The 15,914-nt window shown below is 41.5% G+C and overlaps 1 protein-coding gene across 1 annotated transcript in view; it reads left to right on the top strand.

The window, feature by feature from the left end:
* LOC144783084 (cadherin-related family member 4-like) overlaps positions 1-15,914 on the top strand; it is a 361,413-nt gene that overhangs the window by 320,855 nt on the left and 24,644 nt on the right. Inside the window, exon 17 of the mRNA XM_078662246.1 lies at positions 997-1,096. Within this exon, the coding sequence (XP_078518372.1) occupies positions 997-1,096 (100 nt within the window). The remainder of the gene's footprint in view (positions 1-996; positions 1,097-15,914) is intronic.

Below are 15,914 nucleotides of genomic sequence, written 5' to 3'. Positions count from 1 at the left end.
TGACCAAGACCTCACTTTTCAAACCCAAGCCAGGAAAATCGCGGGAATTTGCTTTGGCCTTCTTCGCACCACACACAAAATGCTCCCCCTCCTACCCCCACAATCCCAAAAACTCCTTATTCAGGGCCTCATTCTCTCCAGACTAGATTACGGGAACGCCCTTTATCTTGGCGCCCCGAAATCAGTCATAAACAAACTCCAACTTGTCCACAATTCGGCAGCTAGGCTGCTTACAGGTACAAAAAACAGAAGCTCGGCCGAGCCTGCCCTAAACTCACTACACTGGCTCTCGATCCAAGAGAGAATTAATTTCAAATCCCTTTGCATAACACATAAAATTCTCCAGGATAAGGGCCCCCCAATTCTGATAACCCTGATTAAACCATACAAAGCCAACAGGAAGCTAAGATCCGACCACCTCCTTTTGGCTCACGTCCCAAGAATCAAGAAGGCGCGGTCAGGAGGACGCCTTTTTTCGTATAACGCCCCTAAGCTGTGGAATTCCCTCCCCCTGAACATCCGGAGAGAAACCAACTTGTCAAAATTCCATAAGCTCCTTAAAACCTGGCTCTTCCCCATGGTCACTTCCGTTCCCTAGCTACATTCTTCGAGTCCAGCGCTGGGACGCCCCTGGGTAGCCACGCGCTCTACAAATCCAATTCCAATCCTACAGCTGGGTAAAAAGGATAGTTGTGTGCGGGTAGTTATCTCTAATGATTGTTGTCAATGTCTCGCTTTAATTCTCACCTCTAACTATTGACCAGCTAAAAGCCAATCGTAATGGAGCATTTTAGTATATCTGACCTGTCTTATTTACAAGCCTTTAGTGCCATAGGAAACTGTAGAAAGTGATAGAATGTTTTACCAGCTCTTAGAAATTGTATTCCATCAGAATCAGACTTACACTATAATGCCAATTTTGGGCCACAGTGGGATTGTTTGAGACCTCATTATGTTGGTGAATTGATGTCAGTGCTTTCTTTTTGGTTTTGAAAGGTCTAACATTGAAGGTGAGAAAGACAACCCAGTGACAAAAACTCAGGAACCACAGAACAAGGACAGAAAGGATATCACACCATTGAGCCCTCTAAGTCTGGTAATTTTAATTGTAATTGCATTTATGTAGCGCTTACTGCCACTGATGAGGTGTTGAAACACTGTGCTGCAAGTAGCACACTACTCCGGATCCCAAGGTTAGTGGTAATAGACTAGATTTTCTGTCTATTTTGTGCTCTCAGAAATCTCATGCAGTTTCTCCAATTCTGTGAGAGAAGTAGGTTAATAGAGTTGGGTGTGGATCATTAAGAGGAGAATACCACTGTTAGCTGGATGCGTAGACAGATTAGGAGAAGCTGGAAAGGGACTTTTGAAAGTCTAAGGAAGTGTGGGAGAATTGTGATGAAGTCTGGGTGTACTTTGATGAAATGAGAATGTTTAGAACAAGGTAGATTTGGACCAGGAAAATGAAATCAATGCAAAAAGGGTGGGCATGCTGAGAATGGGAATATATATATATATATATATATATATATATATATATATATATATATATATATATATATATATATATATATATATATATATATATATATATACTAGCTTACCCATCGCGCGTTGCTGCGATCTCCGAAGAAAGGAAATTCAAGGAAACTCGTTATGATAACATTCAATTTTCATTGTGTCATTTTTATTGAAACGTATTCATTTTAATATGGAAAACATTTCAAAGTGTTGTTTTAATTCTATTTATTTATTCGAGTGCTTGTGGATACACGATTTTTTGTTTTTCTGTCCGGCGCGTATATTAGTATTCGAAAGATTATGAGGGCCCTGGGGGGGGGCCGATATTTTTTAAAAAATTACGCCAGAAACCTTCGCGGGAGTGTACTCAACAACTTCCCAAAGTTTCCTGGCGATCGGATGAATGCTGTTTTAATTCCATTTATTTATTCGAGTGCTTGTGGATACACGATTTTTTGTTTTACCGTCTTGTGCGTACATCAGTATTCAAAAGATTATTAGGGCCCTGGCAGGCCGATATTTAAAAACGTTTTATGCCAGAAACCTTCGCGGGAGTGTACTCAACAACTTCCCAAAGTTTCATAGCGATCGGATAAATGGTGTTTTAATTCTATTTATTTATTCGAGTGCTTGTGGATACACGATTTGTTGTTTTTCCGTCTGGTGCGTACATCAGTATTCGAAAGATTATGAGGGCCCTGGGGGGCCAATATTTAAAACAAATTCATGCCAGAAACCTTCGCGGGAGTTTACTCAACAACTTCCCAAAGTTTCATGGTGATCGGATGAATGGTGTAGTAAAGCATAAAGGACAAACAGACAGACAGACATACATTTGGTTTTATATATATATATATATATATATATATATATATATATATATATATAGCGATACTTAGCAGGCAAATGGAAGTTTGCTAAAAATGTAAGAGGCACACGCGGAGTCTGGTTTTCAAAGCAAGGATGCTTTATTCGGTGCTCAAGTGTCCTCTCCCTTCCAGTTCGACAGACGCGTTTCACCTTCGCGGCTTTTTCAATGTCGATTGACCCACAGTGTGTCAATGGTTATAAACCCACCCTTCAATTTCATGGTCATGGAAACAAATGACGTACATATATTCAACCTACTTTACATCTGCAAAGCGGTGGCCATGTTACAGTGGGTGAAAAAATACTGTTGTTTTGTGATAAGTTTACACAAATAATGTAAAAGTGCAAGTGCATAAACAATAATGATATAATATCAAGTTAAAAAGGAGTCAAAATCCACTCCTACCATTAATTCATAATGAACAGGTCTATTAATGAAAATTATACAATTTATGTATTTCACTTAATTAAATGACCTGTGTTCTTTACGAGATCTTAGTAGATACCATAACTGTGAGAAAGGGGGAAAAAAAGTTCCAAAATTCATGGGAACATAAATGACCCTCACACAATCATATATAACTATCTACTCAGTTATCAAAATTGAGCCCTGTATGGGCATGAGGCTCCCAGCATGCTTATAATTATGTCCAAATATTCATCCAGTTATTCTGGGGTGACCCTTGTATCCCAGATTATTTAGGGAAATTAACTTTGAGGAAAAAGACAATTGAAACGCTAGGTGTACATGTCAGTTCATGCTGGACCGAATTCCTATATGTATCGTACTGATTATGTAGACCTACATTTCAAAATCCACAACTTCATGCTAGATTGATGCTAATACAAGTCAAGTTAACAAAATACATTTTACGAAAGTCCACTAGTCAAGGTGTGCCCAAAGCTCTTCATCATTGTTGAGTCCAACCGGGCTCATGCTTTGGAGTTCTATAATGTAACGGGACTCTTTGGCTCTGAGTTTTTTCAATCTGTCTCCCCCTCTCTCATGTTTGTCCACCCCGTCAATGCAATAAAACTGCAATAGGTCCCTATTGCTCTGATGATATAATTCAAAGTGTCTTGCAACGGGGTAGGTGGGGTCTTTATTAGAGATGGCCCGCATGTGTTCTAATATGCGTTTCTTGGTAGGATTTTTGGTGCTACCAATGTATCTCTTTTTGCAAGGACAGATGAGACAATAAACCGTATATTCGGAATTGCAATTGTAAAACTTATTGATCATTTTCATGGGCCTATTAGTTCCTGGAGCACCTTCGAACTGAGTCACTTTCTTACTAAATTTACAAGTCTTGCATTTCTTGCAAGGAAAAAAGCCATTTATTCCCAGTTTGTTTTTGGTGGCTGAGGGTTTAGTAAAATGACTATGTATAAGATGGTCGCCAATTGATAAACATCTTTTATAGGTGATAGATGGGCGATCTGGTATATGCTTCTTCAGGACAGAATCAGTCTGAAGAATGTGCCAGTTCTTTCTAAAGATTTGGACAATTTGCGCAGATTTCTCATTGTATGTAGTGATCATACGTACAGTATTGTCCTCCTGTTTGGTTTTGTTTTTACTTTCTGAGGACAGTAAAGTTCTTCTTTCAATTTGTTGTACTTTGAGTTCTGCACTTTGCAAATGTCCTCTCTTGTAACCCCTGTTTGTGAAACTTGCATAGCCTGTTTTTTTGCCGTATCATAACTTTCATTGGTGGAGCAATTGCGCTTAAGGCGCAAAAGCTCACCGTACGGTATGCTCTTAATGAGGCTACTTGGGTGGTGGCTATCGGCGTGTAGTACTGCATTCCCCGCCGTGGGTTTCCTGAAGAGGCGAGTGGCTAGGACGTTATCTTCAATATATACTTGGAGATCTAAGTAATTGACTGTAGTGTCACTGATGTTTCCTGTGAACCTTAAATTGAGGTCATTATTATTCAGAGTGGCAACATACTCCTCAGCCGAGGAGCGGTCGCCTCTCCAAATAATACAAAGATCATCAATGTATCTTGTCCAAAGTACTATGTTCTCTAGCCAATGGTCGTTATGATCTCCCCAGGCCACGTGCTTCTCCCACCAGCCTACGAAAAGATTCGCGTAGCTGGGGGCGAAGCACGTTCCCATCGCTGTACCCCGTTTTTGTAGGTACAGTTGTCCATCAAAAATAAAGATGTTATTATTTAGACAATAGGTTACCATCTGTACGAGCATGTTATTGTGTTGTGCAAACTTGGGATGCTTCTGGCCCAAAAACCATCTGATTGCCTTCAGACCATCCGTGTGACAGATGCAGGTGTATAAACTAGTGATATCTAGTGTTATTAACAACAGATTATCTTCCCAACAGATTCCCTCTACATGTTTTAGGAAATCCTGTGTATCCTGTATATAGGATGGTAAGTTCTTCACAAAGGGAGATAAAAAAGAGTCTACATAAATTGCAGTGTTCTCTAAAAGACTGTTGTTAGAAGCAACTATTGGTCTTCCAGGAGGGTTACTGTAGTGTTTATGGACTTTGGGCAAATGGTAGAATGTAGGCAGCGTTGGTTCTTCACAAAGTAGGAAGAGACGTTCATCATGATTCAGCATGCCTTCTTCTTTCCATTGACCTAGTAGTTGGTGGTATTGCATGATACTTTCCACATAAGCACCACGTTGGATTTTGGTGTAACATTCCATGTCTTCTAGTTGTCTCATTGCTTCTTTTTGATACTGCTCTTTACTAAAAATCACCATGTTACCACCTTTATCCGAAGGTTTTATTTCTATGGTTTTGTCATTTTTCAGGGTTTGTAAAGCTTCCCAATATTTCCTCGGAATGTTGAAGTGATCGATCTTTTTCTGGTTTTTGTCGGCCAAACTTTTGAGGTCATCAATGACTGCTTCGTTGAAGACGTCGATCGCGTCGAAGGGAGTCTGAGGAATCTTTCTAGATTTTCTCTTGAAGTTACTCTTGCCTCCAACTTGAGTTATTCCTGCTTGCTCTAGGTATTGCTGAGTGTTCGGGCCGTTGATTCTCCAGCACCTAAACACTCTAATGCCTGTAGTGTAGACATAGCCTGGAATGTGTTAACAGTTGGTGAGGCCTCTTCTATGTTCTCATCCTCCGAGATTGTGGGAGGTATGGATAAAGGTTCCTGAGGATTGATTAGAAAGATTTTTTGAAATTTTAGTTTTCTAATAAATTTGAACAAATCGATGCGGGTGTTTGCATAATCAAATCCTGAGGTTGGGCAAAAAGTGGGACCCAGTTCCAAAACCTTGAGTTCATCATGTGTCAATGTTCTTTCAGATAGATTGACCACAATGCGTGCTGGTTGGTCCTTTAATTTTTGTTCTTCTTTTGCCGCTGACTCCTGGTTTCTCTCTGGGTTGGTGGTTCTGCCACCTTGTTTCCTACTCCGCCTTGTTTTCCTTTTGGATTTTTCGATTTTTGTTGAACAGGAGCATGTGGTTGTTGCGTTTTTCTTTGGCGGCTTTCTGTGATGATTTTGTAAAAAAAAAAAAATATATATATATATATATATATATATATATATATATATATATATATATATATATATACTGAAAAAAAGCAACGGTTAATGTAATTATATAGTTATGTCGACATGTCAGTGACAACATTAACGTTTTGAACTAAGAAAACACAGAAATTAACCAGTTATATTTAGCAGAGCTAACTATAACTTGTGCCCCGCCATGCATTGCTTATGACTTCACATATTACATCACTCATGACGTTCTGTGACATCATTTATGACATCACTGATGACATCTCCAATGACATATTTGATGACATTACTGATGACATCATGCAGTGTAAGTAAGTGTTTACAAAACAGGTGTGCTCTTAATGCATCATAAGTGTGTAGAGGTATTGAACACATTATATATCTTTGCATTGAAGGCTAACTCTATGCAGGTGACAGTTGATGACTTGTGTTCAGCATGTTCCTCACAAATTTACGTACTACATACTAAGGGGGTCATTAGGATGTCGGGCGGATTGCCTTCGCCAGGCTGGCGGTGGCCACCGCCAGCCTGGCGGAGGCAATCCGCCCGACATCCTTCCCTGAATTGCCCCCCGCCATATTAGTATGGCGGGGGGGACCACGGCGGGAGAAAACACCGCCCGCCACTTTTCCGCCCCGGTCGCCTTGCGGCCGGGGCGGAAAATGTTGAATATGGTGGCGGTGTCTATGAGACACCGCCAGCCATATTACGATGGCAAGAGTGCAATGCCTTTCCGTGGCGGCAATGCCGCCACGGAAAGGCAGGCAGTCTTCACTCTGGGGCCCCCCTGCAGGCCCCCAGAGTGAAGGTGAGTGGGGGGGGGTGCACACGGGGGGGTACCCCTGTGGTACCCCCTTCATTTTCCTTTCCAAAGCGGCAGGCACCGCGCGGTGCCTGCCGCTTTGGAAATTAAAATGCTGTGATGTATTGTCAGCATTGTGGCGGGCGGTGCAGAGAGCACCGCCCGCCACAATGCTGAGAATACAGGATGTGCCCACCACTGTGGCGGGCACATCCTAATGGGACCCCCGCCCTTAAGGCGGGCGGTCCCGTTTTCCGATAGGGTGGCGGGCGGGCAAAGCCCGCCCAGCATCCTAATGAGGCCCTAAGTATTGTAAGCAGCGTTGAGTCACTAGACAGAATCGTCACAGCATGACAATTTCTACTTAACATAGAACACCTATTAACCTATGTACATGTGCTTCGTTTGCTTCAATAGATGGGCTATCTGTAAAGTTTTAAGCACAGTATAAAGGCTGCAGGTAGTATGATCTTTCGCACCTTCAGACCTTGGGTACTTTAAGAGAATAGTGTCTTTTTTTTTACAAGAGTTGCATACGGTGTACACTGTTCTTAGTAGATACTTTTTAATACTCTGGTGTATTTCTCATGAGAGTTTTAGTGTCTGCAAACAATGTGGCACAGAGTAAACTATATCCATAGAGTACACACTGTTTTCAGTGGCCACTTTTCTACTCATATCATCTTCAGTATCTCAGTGTAGGTTCGTGACAGTGAGGGGTTTGGTACAGATAAAAGCTGTCCATCGTAGAGCATTAATTCTGGAACAGACATAGAGTAACTTGGCTTTTTCTGAACAGTTGTGTACATATTGAACACTGTGTGCAATGAGGTTTTCCCATATATCTGTGGTTGATTGTTAATGTACACTAGACTACCCTTGAATCTCCCCAGCACCTCATGATTAATATCTCAAATACCAGCTTTAAATATATTTTACAAAGAAAAACATTTTTTCCAAAACATCAGTTTATGAGTTATGAAAATACATACATTTTCATCTTAAATAAGCGATCATCAATTTTGATATACATATAATAATTCAATCAAGCCTAGGCATCTAATTTAGTTGGCTGTGATGGATATAGGAGAGATATTTACAGGCAGCTGGATAGTTACTATTAGCTCATGAGCTACTCGTTGGAGTAGACTGATATAGGGTTAATGGTGCACATAACTCAACCTTGCTACACCTAAGGGAGTTGTATCTGTGATGGCATTAATGATGCTTCATATTACTCTAAGCTATTTTGTACTTACTTTGAGGTCTCTAATGCCATCCTAGTTTATAGAGCTGGAGTCTCCAACATTTTCTCTACTGAGATCTACTTCTGATCCGTGAAAATCATTGTGAGCTACTGAAGGCTAAGCAGCTCCGACATTTTTACCAGACACCCTGCACCCAGCTTATGGCTTTAAGCCCAATGTCCATATAGCAAGATGCTATGGTATGAACAAAATACTTTGACATGGGGCTCTATGACAGGGCTGTCATTTGTGTCAGTGAGAGCATGGTCGTTAGGGATATCTCAACATGTGTTTGTATGAATGGGATATAAGTGTAAGGGTTACTGAGAGACTGTGTCGTACGTACTTGTGGTTCAGGACATACCTCTCGCCATCTGTAGCACTGTTACATGTATAACACAAATGGGAGATGCTAGACCTGGCCTTATTGGTGTGGGTTTCCCCTGTATTTTTGCCTTACCCCCTGTTATTTTGCTGTGTGTTGGACTTCGCTTTTGCTGTTCTAGATACTTTGGGCACTTTGCCACTGCTGTTCAGTGCCAAAGTGCAATTGTTCCCTTTGTCAATTGTTGTTATGGATTGGTGATTCCATGATTGGCATATTTGGTTTACTAGTAAGTCCCTAGTACAGTGCATGGTGTGTGCCCAGGGCCTGTAAATCAAATGCATGCTGCTAGTGGGCTGCAGCACTGAAGGTGCCACCCACATAACCAGCCTGTAAATGTAACTCAGGCCTGCCATTGCAGAGCCTGTGCGCAGTCTGGTACTGCCATGTCAACAAGGTACATGCACCCATTTTCCAGGTCCTAACCTTCCCTTTTCTTACATGTTAGTCACCCCTAAGGTAGGTCCATGGTACCCCTGTGGCAGGGTGCAGCGTATGTGAAAAAGTAGGACATGCCCTGGTATGTGTGGCATGTCCTGATAGTGAAATACTGCCCATTTCGTTTTTCACTATTGCAAGGCTACCTGTTCAAATACAATAGAATGGAGAGTTTACTTATAACATCTTATAAATATAAATACCCCTGGGAAGAAGATGGGAAAATAAAGTTTAGTATGCCTGAACTCATAATGTTAAAATGCATATTTTAGTGAGGGTGATTTTTACATTCTATGTTTGCAATTACCATTTTTAGAAAGTAGGTATTTTCTTGCTTAGCCTTCGAGTGTGCTCTGTTAGGATGTGTATTGACTGTCAGGCTTTGGACTGACAGGGGCTGGAGATGGACAGTGGCTCCAGAGAGTCTAGATGAGTCACGGCTGGGCTGTAAAGGCTTGGGCTGCATTTAGAGGAGGGGTAGGAGATTTCCTTTCACCTGGATGGGCCTGGTCTGCCTTCTACAATGCTGTCTCCACCTCCTGCCAGGAAGCTGCACCAGAGAGGACAGAACTGGTTTTGACTGAGCACAGGGATTCCCTGAGACCAGAGAACAAACGATTTTGCTGTATAAATATTGGGCCTAGACCCCAGAACTTTAGATCACTTTTAGACTGCAAGAGGAACCTCTGCCAAGGAGGAAAGCTGGAGAAACTAGAGAAGGAGTATTGCCCCTTTGCTGTGTGCTGTTTGGGGTTGGCCTGTGTGACTGTTCCTGCCAAGGAGAGGAACTGTGTGTGTATCTTGTTTGCATAATTGCTCCAAGGGCTTGAAGTGGAGCTTGCCCCCTGTTCAAGAGGTCTCAGGAACAGAAATGACCTCACCATCCTTCTGGGTACCGTCGCCACAGAAGAAAGGTGAAACTGACTCCATCACCGAGTCCGTCATTGATTCCTTGTCCTGAAGGCACAGCAGGGATCACTGCGTCGCTTCGCAATGCAACCCTGGTCTCACTGACTCCATCAACGAGCCGCTGCTTGCACCACGTCCTGTGTGCACCGGACTGCCGCAACGCTTCGCTAACGCTGCACAGACGTCCCGACTCCGTCGCCACCCAGCTCAAACATCAACCAGCTCCGTCGCTGCACCATGACCTGCCAGCACTGCATCGAGCACCACCTCACCCTGCAACGCAAGCCTTGGTCTCACTGACTCCGTCAACGAGCCGTTGCCTGCACCAAACCATGAGGACACCACATGCTGCAACGCTTCCATCTCACATCGCAACAGCCACGGTTGCCCCTGACCGGCTTGTACCATTGTGTCAGCCGCAACAAGAAAGGTACAGTCTCCGAGTCTGTCGACACTTTAGCTAACCCGTACCAATGCGGTTGGCTGGAATTGTTAGACTCTGTTGTGTTCAGCATTGGGGTAGCCCCAAAGGAGCTACAGAGTCGGAGGAACTGTGTTTTCACAGTAACTATTTTTTCCAGTACTGAATGTTAGATTTTTGTCGTTTTTAGTCTTGTTTGGTTTAGATAAAGTTTTACTTATTTTTCTAAACTGGTGTGGTGTCCATTTGTAGTGTTTTTACTGTGTTACTGTATGTGTTCATAAATAATTTACACATTGCCTCTGAGATAAGCCTGTCTGCTCGTGCCAAGCTACCAAACGGATAAGCGGGGTTATTTTAGAAGTGAATCCCCCTTACCCTGACTAGGAAGAAGGGTCCCTACTTGGACAAAGGTACCAACCTCTGCCAACTAGAGACCCCCATTTCTAACAGGATAAATGCAGAAAAATGTTCCTCAGAAAATGTTGGATGTAACATTTTTCTGTGCTTTAAATTTCTCCAACTTATAATGGCTATATTTTTCACTTATAAATATGGCACTGTATCGTGAAAATTAAACTAAAGAGTTAACTTTGTTGTCATGGATTCCATAATACTTATCATTACAATTTTCTATCATTTCCAAGTGTCAGACTTTCAAACACGAATCACCTTGCTCCCAGTGGCCTGTAGACATAGTGTCATATAAATAACAGAAAAATACAGTTGTTTGAATGGGAGGAAATTTAAGTAACTAAACATGCTTCATAAAATATTAAGAGGTGTTGGACTTAATTGAAAGTGGAGAACGGAATTAATACTTAATGTTTCATATAAAACCTTTTCTTCACTTTACATTTCTCCAAAAAAACGAAGACACTATTTTTCAGTTATAAACTGGCACAGTGTCTACTGGCCTCCGGGAGCAAAAGGTCTGCTGCTTGTAAATGCAACACTTTGAAATGGGAGAAAATTAAAATGAAGAGTTAATCATTAAGGTAACCTTTCTTTTTAATTTTCTTCCATTTAAAAGCATTCAGAAGCATCATTTTGTTCTTATACTCCAGTACTGAGCCGACAATTATTTTTATTTAAGAGTAAATTACTTCAGTGCTTCAGTTCTTCACCTCTTCGACCCAGCCTGGCCTATAAATCTGACTGTGCACTGGTCATTATCAGGCTCTGCAATCTGCATCCTGATGATAATAATGTAAAGTAAACACAGCCTTCCCTTCACATTAAAAGGAAAATGTGACCCTGTATGTGTTAAAAAATTAACTTAAGTCTGTAAGCTACTTTTAAGGTGTCAAGGAGCCACTTGTAGGTCGCAATAGACTAGTTAGAGACACCCAGTATAGAGTACTGTGTACAAAAGAAATTTGGATTATGTCATCAATTATGTCATTTGAGATGTTATCAGTACTGTCATATTTGATGTCATAGAATATGCCATGAGTGTTGTAATATAAAAGGTCATATGCTGTGCATGAAGGGGTCGCAACTTATAACTGGTGTATTGCTAAATATAACTGGTGAATTTCTATGTTTTCTTTTAGTTTAAAATGTTATTGTCACTGACATATTCCCCAAACTATAATGTTACTTTAAAATTTGTTTTTTTCAAGTGAATTTCTAGTTTTTTTAAACATAAAGTAATATTTTATTTCCATACTTTAAGCCAAACCCCTGCTGTGGATGACCTTTGGCTGTGTGAGGAGGAGGGTTGTCTGCAGGGCCTGGCCTGAGGACAGGTCTTGCGACAAACACCCTCAGGCAGCCAACCTCACATTGCGCAAGGTCTTTGCTTGGTCACAGCAGGGGGTTGGCCACAGGGTCTGGCGTGGCCCACCCACCCAGAGCCAGCAGTGTTGCTTATCACTAAGGTGGAAGGGCAGGGCAAAATAGGCAGAGCTTGTTGGTGAATTGGCACCTTTGCATACTTAGCAGCAATTACAAGGGAGACCCGAGGACTCTCATCTAAGACTACGAGACGACAGCAAAGAACCCACTCATCTTGGACAGTGACTATAAAAGAAATTGTGCTCCAATAAATCAACGATGCATTAACCTCAATCAAGGATTTAGCATCGTTTTCAAACATGCAATTGTAAAGAAAACACATTGTCCGTCAGGTTGAAAATGTCAGGAACAGAGTTGCATACTACTAACTGGAAGGGGAGGCACATGGGTGAAGCTTACAGGTGATTTGGTGCCTTTGCATGCTCAGCAGTAATTAAAAGGGAAAACCGTAGACTCTAATCTCAGACCAGGAGACGACAAGAAAGAACCCACTAATCTTGGCCATTACTACAGAAGAGATTGAGCTCCAATAAATAAGCAATGCACGCACCTCCATTAAGGATTTTAGATTGTTTTTCAATGTGCAATTGTAAAGAAAGCACACTGTCCATTCAGCCTGAAAAATGATTGCAAAACTGTTGCATAACGTAGAAGGAGCAGGGCCAACAGGAGGAGATTGTAGGTGATTTGGCACCTTTACATACTCAGCAACAATTAAACCATGGCCTCTGCCCTCAGGACAGGAGACCACAAAATTGTATAGAAAACAAACTGTCCATCAGCTTGGAAAATGATGGGAACACAGTTGCATACTACTAACATGGAAGGGGCAAGTCCAAATGAACTGACCTTGTAAGCAATTTGGTGCCTTTGCATACTGAGCAACAATTAAGAGGGAGAACCATGCACTCTACTCTCAGACCAGGAGACGAAAAAAAAGTAGAGAAAAGACATGGTTCATCATTCTGGAAAATGTATGAAACACCCCTGCATACTACTAACGTGGAAGGGACAAGCCTAAACGGGCAGAGCTTGTAAGTGATTTGGTACCTTTGCACACTCAGCAGCAATTAAAAGGGAGAACCATGGACTCTGCTCACAGACCAGGAGTAGACAAAATTGTAGAGAAAAGACACTGGCCATCAGTCTGGAAAAACGTGCGAACTCCAATGCATATTACTAACATAGACGAGGCGGGGCCAAATGGCTGGAGGTTGGAGGCCATTTGGCACCTTTGCATCCTCAGCAGCAATTAAGAGGGAGAATTGTGGACTCTGCTCTGATACTAGGATAGGACATAATTGAAGTGAGAACACACTGGGCCCGATTCACAAAATGAACTTAAGACTAAATCCTAAACTTACTACTATTTGGTATTCACAGAATGCACTTACTACTTTCGGGATTCACAGAGTGAACTTACTACTTTCGGGATTCACAGAATAAACTTACTACTTTCGGTATTCACAGAATAGATTTAAGACTACTAACTCTAAGTCCGAAATCGGGGAGTAAATTCCGGCCCAGAGGCGGAGCTTCCGGCTTGGGGGCGGAGCTTGCGGCCCGGGGGCGGAGCTTCCGACCCGGAGGCGGAGCTTCCGGCCCGGAGTCGGAGCTTGCGGCTCGGAGTTGGAGATTTCAGCATGGCAAAAATCCCCACCTCCGAGCCGGAAGCTCCGCCTCCAAGCCGCAAGCTCCGCCACCGGGCCGCAAGCTCCGCCCCCAAGCCAGAAGCTCCGCCCCCAAGCCGGAAGCTCCGCCTCCGGGCCGGAATTTACTCCCCGATTTCGGACTTAGAGTTAGTAGTCTTAAATCTATTCTGTGAATACCGAAAGTAGTAAGTTTCTTTTGTGAATCCCGAAAGTAGTAAGTTCAGTCTGTGAATCCCGAAAGTAGTAAGTGCATTCTGTGAATACCAAATAGTAGTAAGTTTAGGATTTAGTCTTAAGTTCATTCTGTGAATCGGGCCCACTGTCTCTCAGCCTAGAATATGTTGTTATATATATTGTTCACCACTTGAGCACCTTGCACAATCAGCACCCATTCGCACTTCACATTGATGTTTTTGGTTTTGACATTCTACATATGTAATGTATATATCATCGAATGAAAAATTCTGATATAAAAATAACATCATCATATTTTTGATCTCATGTCTTATTCATTAAGTGCTAAGACTTTGTTTGTTGTGTGTTAGAGAGCCTTCCCCTTTTTTGAATGCATTAGAAGCACCCCCAAATTATTCTTTTTCTACCCAACAGAACCACTTTTACTTAAACATTACTTACCCAGGTTCTGAGGGACACAGGGGGACCCCTTTTTTATTAACTAAAACTCCCTGTAGGCCACACCATAGAACTGAATGGGATTACTTATAGAGTGTAGCATGCTTAGAAATCAACGGAGAAAACAGGGCACTTTTGTCAAAGCAGCAATAGCAGGTGCATTATGTTTTTTGTATATGCACTTTACCAGTATGTTTTTTTAGGTGTTTTGTTTAACTTGATTTATTAATTGTTTTTATCATAGGAAGAACCCGTATTTTAACTGTGGTTTTATAAAGTTGTCCAACGGTGATATTATGTATGAAAAGTGTACAATGCATCATATTGTAAGTTTTTATTAACTAAACAATAAAATTTCATTTCATTTCTACTGGGGTGAATGGTTCTTTCTATGAGCATCTAGTAAAGGAATATAGGTGGAGAATTGTAGAAGCACTCCACCATTCCTCACCTGTTCCCTCAATTTCTAAACTGATTACATTTGCAGGGTGGAAAAGGGAAGACTCCATTGGACAGGACACTTAATAACTTGTAATATTTTTTCATAACACTATTGACACAAAGAAGTGACTTCAGCATCATTTGCCCGAGGGTCCAAGGAAATTTGGTGATTATATCATCAGGTGCTCAGGGACTACGGGACAGATGTATCATCCGTTTTTTTTGTAGAAACACTGCGATTCACAAAAAAGCAGCGTTTGCGACAAAAAACTCAGCAAATGTGATGTATGTTGAAAATGGCATTGCAAATTAAAGAAACGCAAAATTTGCGATTCCTTAATTTTGCGCAAGCATTTAGGGAATCGCAAGAAACGATTCCTTAAATGCTATGTAAGAAGCGTTGAAGTTTTGCGATTTCACACTAAGAAATCGCAAATTACCACCAACTTGTAGTTGGTGGTAATTTGCTAATTCTTTTACAAATGCACTTTTTGGCATTTGTAAAGGTGCCATGTGGCGCTCATACATGCCCTTAGGGCATGTATGTGCGCCATATGCGCACACATGTACATTTCAGGGGTGCAGCAGGGTGTCCTTCAGACACCCTTGCACCCTTGAAATTATTCTCAATTTGCGATTAGCAAATTGCGAATCGCAAATTGAGAATAACTTCCCATTCCTTCCTATGGGCCTCCTGGCCCATAGAAATGAATGGGAAAATATTCCTTAATTGCGAATTTGCAATTTACAATTCACAAATAAGGAATATTAAGAAATCGCTAAAAAATTGCGATTTTTTAGATACATACCATTTTGCAATTGTCAAATAGCGATTCTCAAAAAATCGCTATTTGAGAATCGCAAATAGGTATTTTGATACATCTGCCCCTACATGTTTAGATGGATAATCTCTAGCTCCCAGTACAATAAACAGCAAACTGTTCTAAACGACTGCTGGTATCTTAGTATTTAAAAATTGTTATGATCCTCAAAATGTCTGAGTCAAGGCAAAGGCATAGAAAGCTAGAGTTCCGAAGCAAAGGTTCTAATTCAGAAAGTATCCGATTACAATGAATTAATTGGTTGAAAGTGGCAATGTCCGAGCATCATGATAAAGCATCTAATGGATAGTAGGAAAGCAATACCAAACAAAGTGATTTTAGATTTTTCTATGGGTGTTAGGGTCCCGTAGGAATTTTAGTTGAGGTTATGACATTGGACCAAATTAGCATATTATCCATTCTAATTCAATCTACTCTTTCGAGCTAGTATTCTTGCATCA

The sequence above is a fragment of the Lissotriton helveticus genome, chromosome 9 (genome assembly GCF_964261635.1).
Source record: "Lissotriton helveticus chromosome 9, aLisHel1.1, whole genome shotgun sequence".
Taxonomy (NCBI): domain Eukaryota; kingdom Metazoa; phylum Chordata; class Amphibia; order Caudata; family Salamandridae; genus Lissotriton; species Lissotriton helveticus.
Note: the sequence above shows the minus strand (reverse complement) of the source record. Positions and strands in the feature narration are given on the sequence as shown.